Here is a 7,630-nt window from a genome sequence, read left to right as displayed (position 1 = left end):
CCCCCCCCCCCCCATCACCCCAGTGCAAAAATCTCGTGCACTGGGCTTCCAGTATGCATATAAACTATTTGGACCATAGGGTATATGCATTTAAAATTTTGACAGGTAGAATGAAGCTTCCTTTTGTAATGACTCTTCAACCTTTACTATGCCCAGGTATAATTTACTACTATCTTCTTCAGAATTGGCCAGATTTTTATTTTTATATTTTTTATTTTTATTTTATTTTTTTAAAATATATTTTATTGATTTTTTAGAGAGAGGAAGGGAGAGGGATAGAGAGTTAGAAACATCAATGAGAGAGAAGCATTGATCAGCTGCCTCCTGCACACCCCCTACTGGGGATGTGCCTGCAACCAATGTACATGCCCTTAACTGGAATCCAACCTGGGACCCCTCAGTTCCCAGGCCGACGCTCTATCCAGTGAGCCAAACCAGCCAGGGCTATTTTTATTTTTTTAAAAATATATTTTATTGATTTTTAGAAAGGAAGGGAGAGGGAGAGAGAGATAGAAACATCAATGATGAGAGAGAATCATTGATTGGCTGCCAATCAATGATTTTTATTTTATATAAAATATATATATATATGTATATATTTCTATCTCTTTCTCCCTCTCCCTTCCTCTCTAAAATCAATAATAAAAATATATTAAAAAACAGTTTAAAAAAAAAGAAAACTATTGACCCTTCCTATTTAAGATATGACTCCATTTATTTGCCTGCTTGTATATGGTGAGTTCTTCACACACACTATACAGTTTATTTGTAAGGACAGTGTTATTCGTTGTTTCTATTGTGAATGGGATTCTGACCCAGTGTGCATTCTGATCTGTTGCTTAGGTAGGAAAACCGTGGACTTTTGTCCCTTCATTAAGTACCTGGTCATCTTACTGAGTTCCTATTGTTTTTAGTTTTTTTCATTTAATTCCTTATATATTTCAGGTCTATAATTATGACTTACAAATAAGTTTTTGTCTCCTTCCCAAGATTATTTCTTTTATTTAGTTTCTGATTTGTATTATCTACTTCTCCCCAAACAGTGTTAAATGAGAGCAATGATAGTGGGTCTCCTTGGCTTAATTCTGACTTTAATAGGGATGATTCTAGTTTTTCACTATGATTTGAGCCTGTTTTTTTAATTTTAAGTTTTTTACTACTAATGGTTGCAATAAATGGTGTCTTGCTTCCATAAATGGTGTCTTGAACACACTCCGTGTTTGAGTTGTGTTTTTCTTGTTGTTTTGCGTCCTGTTCTGTGTATAGCCGAGCCGCTTTGTTGTCGGGTCATCTCTACTGGGCGTGCCAGGCTCGCATGGGGCTGCCCTCCTAGGAGTTATCAGAATGCACACTTGTCAGGTATGCTTGCAGTGTTCCAGTTAATAGCTTCTCATCGAAGTTTGAGATGAGCCTGTGCTGATGAAGATTTTATTAACATTTTAAATGTGGGCCTAAAAGTGCTCTGGCCCACTGCTGCAGTCTGACCCTTTGCTGATGGTTTCAGGGCACAAAACTTTGGGATGGAGATGAGACCCAGTTGTGGAAGGACATTGGTGTCACACCACTTGGTTCACCACTTGTCCATTGAATTTCTACCACTACACACATTGGCGTGTCCATTGAATTTCTACCACTGCACACATTGGCATGTCCATTGAATTTCTACCACTACACACATTGGCGTGTCCATTGAATTTCTACCACTACACACATTGGCGTGTCCATTGAATTTCTACCACTACACACATTGGCGTGTCCACTGAATTTCTACCACTACACACATTGGCGTGTCCATTGAATTTCTACCACTACACACATTGGCGTGTCCACTGAATTTCTACCACTACACACATTGGCATGTCCATTGAATTTCTACCACTACACACATTGGCGTGTCCATTGAATTTCTACCACTACACACATTGGCGTGTCCATTGAATTTCTACCACTACACACATTGGCGTGTCCATTGAATTTCTACCACTGCACACATTGGCGTGTCTGTGGTATAGAGTGGTTTGCAGAGTGGTGTGTGACTCGGGACACAGAACATACTTAAAATGACTCCCCTTCCCCCCAAATTTAACTGAAATATTTCAAACATTCAGAAAAATAATAGTAAAAATGATAACATATAGATAGCACAGTTCGAGTGCTTTCTCTCCCTCTATTTATGTATTTTTATATATTAACTCACTAATTCCAGCAGATAGATTGTATTATCCTTATTTTACAGACAAAGAAACTGAGATTATAGGTAGGTAAAGTAACTTGCCTAAAGTTACATTTTGGCAAATCACAGCTGGGATTTGAACCCAGGCAGCCTGGTGCCAGAGTACATGGTCTTAACTAATACAATACACTCTGTTGCCTTTCGGAAATACAAAAAGTATTATCATATACATGGATGATATTTAGCACCTAATTTTAACAAATGTTAACATTTTACTATATTTGTTTTCAGTTAAAAAAACCCCATTGCAAAAAAAGAAGTGTTTTCTCATCCTTGAGGAATTGTATTAGACCAGCGGTTCTCAACCTGTGGGTCGAGACCCCTTTGGGGGTCGAACCACCCTTTCACAGGGGTTGCCTAAGACCGTCAGAAAACACATATATAATTACATATTGTTTTTGTGATTCATCACTATGCTTTAGTTATGTTCAATTTGTAACAATGAAAATACATCCTGCATATCAGATATTTACATTACAATTCGTAACAGTAGCAAAATTACAGTTATGAAGTAGCAACGAAAATAATTTTATGGTTGGGGGTCACCACAACATGAGGAACTGTATTAAAGGGTCACGGCATTAGGAAGGTTGAGAACCACTGCACTAGACACTATCTTTGGTCTTTTCCGGACCTATCAGATTGCTTTTCAGCATTGCCCTTTCCAACACCGCCCTCCCTCAGCACTGTGACGTGATTACTTTTTCTTCTGTCTGGTAAGCACTCATTCAGCAGGCATTTTTGGAGTATCTGTGCAGTGGTAGAAATTCAATGGACACGCCAATGTGTGTAGTGGTAGAAATTCAGTGGACACGCCAATGTGTGTAGTGGTAGAAATTCAATGGACAAGTGGTGAACCAAGTGGTGTGACACCAATGTCCTTCCACAACTGGATCTCATCTCCATCCCAAAGTTTTGTGCCCTGGAACCATCAGCAAAGGGTCAGACTGCAGCAGTGGGTCAGAGCACTTTCAGGCCCAAGGCCAGGCACTGTGCAGGGTGGAGACACAGTCAAGAAAAAGGCCCCATTTTGGTCATGATGCAAGTCAGGATCTTAACAGCATGGGAATGTGGACTTACTTTAGTGCAAGGGGTTGTTCAAAACACAGGCTTGGAAGCGCTGATTTTAGTGTTTGCTGGCCTGCTTGTTAGACCCTGTAGGCTTCCTTAGCCCTGGGTCAGTAATTTAGTTTATTTATATTTATTGTCTGCAGTAAACTCCAGCGAGATGGTTGAATTGGGTATGGTCTAGAATTGTTGCAGTTCAGTATGTGTTGACTTCCTTCTGGAAAGCCCTCGGCTCTGGGTCGGCTTTGAACCCACCCTGTGGGTCTTGTGGGCCACGGGATGAGGAACTGGTGGGTACACGTGTACTTGGGTAATTCATGGAAATTGGGAGGACCCTCAGGTGGGTCTCAGGGCCTGGGCCAAGCTCTTGTGACACCAAGCCCTCTGATCCTGGGATACTGAGCAGTAAGATGTGATTTAAGTGGAGCTGACTTTTTTTTTTTCATCTTCACTCTGTTTTGAAAATAGTAAAATTAGCTGTTAACGTAAAAAACCATTGAAACCTGTAAAGAATTTTTGTGAGTTTATTTGAGCCAAACTGTCGACATATGCCGGGAAGCAGAACCTCAATGAATTGAGATAATGCTTCGGAGAATGGCGGGTTACATCTGTATTTATATATTGCAATCAAAGGAAGGGACATAGGTGGGTTACATGAAATCCATTGGTGATAGACTAGAGCAGCGGGAGAAAGCAAAGCAGGGAAACCCCAGGGATTGGATAAAAAGTAAAATGATAGACAAATATTTAGGTGGGTGCAGGAACAATTAACATGATAATAATGAAGGAAATTGTGATATCTGTCCTGGCGCCCAGCACATTAGGTTGTGCCCCAAGGGGCCTGGAAAAAGGGAAGTTACAAGTTACCCAGACATTTCAAGGGTATGTTATTATAGATGCAAAAAGATATGCTAGTATAGGCTCAGTTAAGGTAAAGGTTGACCTTGTCAGTGAAGATACTGGCCTAGGACGTAACTACTCACCATAACAGCTTTTAGTTAAAGTTTAATTTCAGACCATCCTTTGTTAAGGTCTCTGAGTTTGCAAGACCGCCATGCAGGCCTTCCCTGAGCTTGTCAGGTTAGCATGTGGCCCCTTTCGTCCACATAACATATATTAAAAATATATTTAAAAATCATTAAATTAATTTATTAGAATTTGGAATGTATTACTATATCAAAAAATTAGTATCAAGCACCTTGAAAGAATTTTTAAAATGGAATGAATTAATAAAGTCACTTTCAGCACTGCCATCAAATGTTTTACTCATTATATGCATCACTACAGAATGGGGTCACTGCCCAGACCTCACTGTTCATACAGCAGCCTGATCAGGACGGGAATGGGGGTTGCATATTGAGATTTGGGTTTTTTCCTGCTCACTGGCTGTTGGGCTTTGGTCAGCTTAATAAACTCATTAGTGCCTCAGTTTTCTCATCTGCAAAATAGTGATAATATTTACTTTCTTCACAGGTTTTTTTGGTAAAGACTGAAAGAGGGTAAAAGCACTCTTAAAGTTATTAGGGACACACAAATGTAAGCCTATCTAATAAAAGAGTAATATGCAAATTAACTGTCACTCTGCAACAAAGATGGCGGTGCCCATAGCGGCCGGGGCAGGACGCTGGCGGCATCACCCCGGCAACGTGAGCCCAGCAGGCAAGTGCGCCCCCAGGCAGCACCCAGCAGGGCCTGCTTGGTCGTCACGGCGACCTGGGAGCAGGCAAGCAGGGCCCGCAGGCAGCACCCAGCAGAACCTGCTTGCCCATCCCTGTGGTGTGGAGCAGGCAGGCCCTGTAGAGAGCAGAGAACCACGGGGAGCGGGCCCAAGCCGTCAGTAGGACATCCCCTGAAGGCTCCCAAATTGGAGAGAGTGCAGGTCGGGCTGAGGGACACCCCCCTCCCCCTGCACGAATTTCTTGCACCGGGTCTCTAGTTTATAAATATATGCATACAGAATCTTTCCAACAGAAACAAGCATACTATTTTACGTTTTTGTAACTGCTCGCTTGCCCAAAATTAGTGATTCTCAGTCATAAATTTTTTTAATTTCAAGGGAATATTTTGAGCCACGATATTCTAGGACTTGGAGAGCTTATAGTAAGTGGGATGTAGAAGAGAGTATCGTTTTCTAAACGTGTTGATGACTTTGTGCTTTTAGGTATACCAAGCTTGGCTACGCAGGCAACACTGAGCCCCAGTTCATTGTTCCTTCATGTAAGTAAAGCTCTTTCGAGTGTATAATAGATTGTTTCGCAGAATTGTTCTAAGCATTCTAATTCTGTTTTGTAAGGTATACCTACCATCTTCATGTAGAAGTTGTCCTGGTTCCTGGGGAGGGTTATTTATTTTGACACCTAGTTCCTGAATATTGCTATTGGCTGCAGCTGCGACCTAACACCCCATCCCCACCCCCCCTTTCTGACAGTCCTTTGTCATTGTCATTGAAGTTTCAGCTAGGGTGGTTGGTAGGGGCTGTGCAATTCTAAATGTCTGAATTATTTAGAAGTGTATGTGTCTCTTTAAGAATAATTTGTTATTTTTAAGTCAGTGCAGTGTTATTAACTTAGCGACGTTGTGGACTGAATATCCATTGTACTCACTGTTCACTCTATTGAAAGACTTTTATTTTGAAATGAGAGGCCTGATGACTGTTTTACTGTGTTCAGAAGTGTTCTTCTTTTGTTTAAATTTTAGTCAGTAGAGAATGGTAGACTGAAAGGGCATGCTCTCACAGTTTGGTAGCAGTGCCTCCCACCCCCTCTCCGTTTCCCATGGGAGTCTCCAGGCTTAGGTTGGTTGTTGAGAGGGTAGAATTAGTCTCTGAAACGATTTAAATTCTGGAGATAGTTTACCAAAGAGTGAAGTGTAACCCAGCTGGTGTGGCTCAGTGGTTGAGCACCGACCTGTGAACCAGTAGGTCATGGTTCGATTCCCAGTCAGGGCACATGCTTGGGTTGGGGGCTCCATCCCCAGTGTGGGGTGTGCAGGAGGCAGCCGATCAGTGGTTCTCTCTCATCTTTGATGTTTCTACCTCTCTCCCTCACCCTTCCTCTCTGAAATCATTAAAAATATGTTAAAAAAAAAAGAGTGAGGTGTGTTAGTTAAGTGGAACTCTGCCTCCTAAGTGTGGCTCTGGTACGAGAAGCTGCGACCTTAGAATCCGAGCTGCTCTGGGGCCGGTGACATGGTGGTGACAGGCTGACCTCACACCTGTGCTTTAAAGCTTTGGTCTTTGTTTTATTTTTTGTCATGTCTTTCTTTCTTCCTCCCTCCCTCCCTCCCTCCCTCCCTCCCTCCCTCCCTCCCTCCCTTCCTTCCTTCCTTTTAAAATTGATTTCAGAGAGGAAGGGAGAGGGAGAAAGATAGAAACATCAATGATGAGAGAGAATCATTGATTGGCTGACTCTTGCACACCCTCTACTGGGGATCAAGCCCGCAACCTGGGCATGTGCCCTTGATTGGAATCGAACCTGTCATCATTGGTGGGGAGGGGAACTGAATCCTGTTGTTAGAGGGATTTTGTTCACTGTCAGGAGGTGGGGACTCTCAGATTGGTGCTGCAGTGTTTGCAGTGGCAGAAGCTGGAGAGAGACTAAAATGTCAGGAGTGGGAATGAAAGAAGAGCTATCCTGTTGGCTGAACTGTTGCCAGAGAGCAGCATAGGAGGCAGGTAGGTGTTTGGACAGTGAAGGTGCTGGGGCAGGTAGGGAGGGGCCTTGCTTACTTGGGCCCGTGGCCCACTGCTGTGTTAGTGCTGGAGCTGAACTGTTCTTCTGGTTCCAGAGGCTCTGTTCACAGACCAAGGCCAAGACCCATGTGCTGAAGTGCATGCAGAGAGAAGGGTGTGTGGAGAGTGCCGGGACCAGGCTTTCTGACCAGGGGTGCACAGCGAGGCACTGGTGTGTGGGGGCTGGCAGCACTCGATAGTTTCTGAAATCACAACTCTGAGTGGACGATGGAGGATGTGGAACCATAGAGAGGGCCCAGGTGATGAAGGATTTCGAACCGCCTTCTGAAGGAGTTTTAATTTGTATACCAGGGATTTTCAAATTGGCTCTGCGAGGTCTGACTTGCCTGAGCCTCTGTGCAGAACTTTAAGTTGTCGGAGAATATTGGGAATCACTGACAAGTAGAGGGCGTGTGTGTGTGTGTGTGTGTGTGTGTGTGTGTGTGTGTGGATCACAAGCATAGAAGGCAGGGCGGGGCGGGAGAAAAAGTGCAGCTCAGACATTTGGTGTCTGAAGAGTTCGGTGTAAAGGTCCAGTAGGCACCGGGGACAGGCGGTTAGGTGCTCTGGGGGAAGCCTGGACTCGAAACAGAGGCTGA

General features: G+C 43.2%; 1 protein-coding gene across 22 annotated transcripts in view; it reads left to right on the top strand.

Moving 5' to 3' along the window:
- ACTR3B (ARP3 actin related protein 3 homolog B) overlaps positions 1-7,630 on the top strand; it is a 57,029-nt gene that overhangs the window by 12,734 nt on the left and 36,665 nt on the right. For 20 of the 22 annotated variants that reach the window (XR_002826195.1, XR_002826196.1, XR_002826197.1 and 17 more), the window contains exon 2: positions 5,463-5,518. Coding sequence is in view for 18 of the 22 variants with exons in the window: in XM_023743893.1 (XP_023599661.1) it covers positions 5,463-5,518 (56 nt within the window). In the remaining 4 variants the exon portion in view is untranslated. Of the gene's footprint in view, positions 1-4,774; positions 4,961-5,462; positions 5,519-7,630 lie in introns of those variants that run through there. The other 2 variants (XM_023743904.1, XM_023743908.1) reach the window with 2 other exon arrangements.

Source organism: Myotis lucifugus, unplaced genomic scaffold, assembly GCF_000147115.1.
Source record: "Myotis lucifugus unplaced genomic scaffold, Myoluc2.0 scaffold_418, whole genome shotgun sequence".
Lineage (NCBI taxonomy): Eukaryota > Metazoa > Chordata > Mammalia > Chiroptera > Vespertilionidae > Myotis > Myotis lucifugus.
This window is presented reverse-complemented; position numbering and strand designations above follow the sequence as displayed.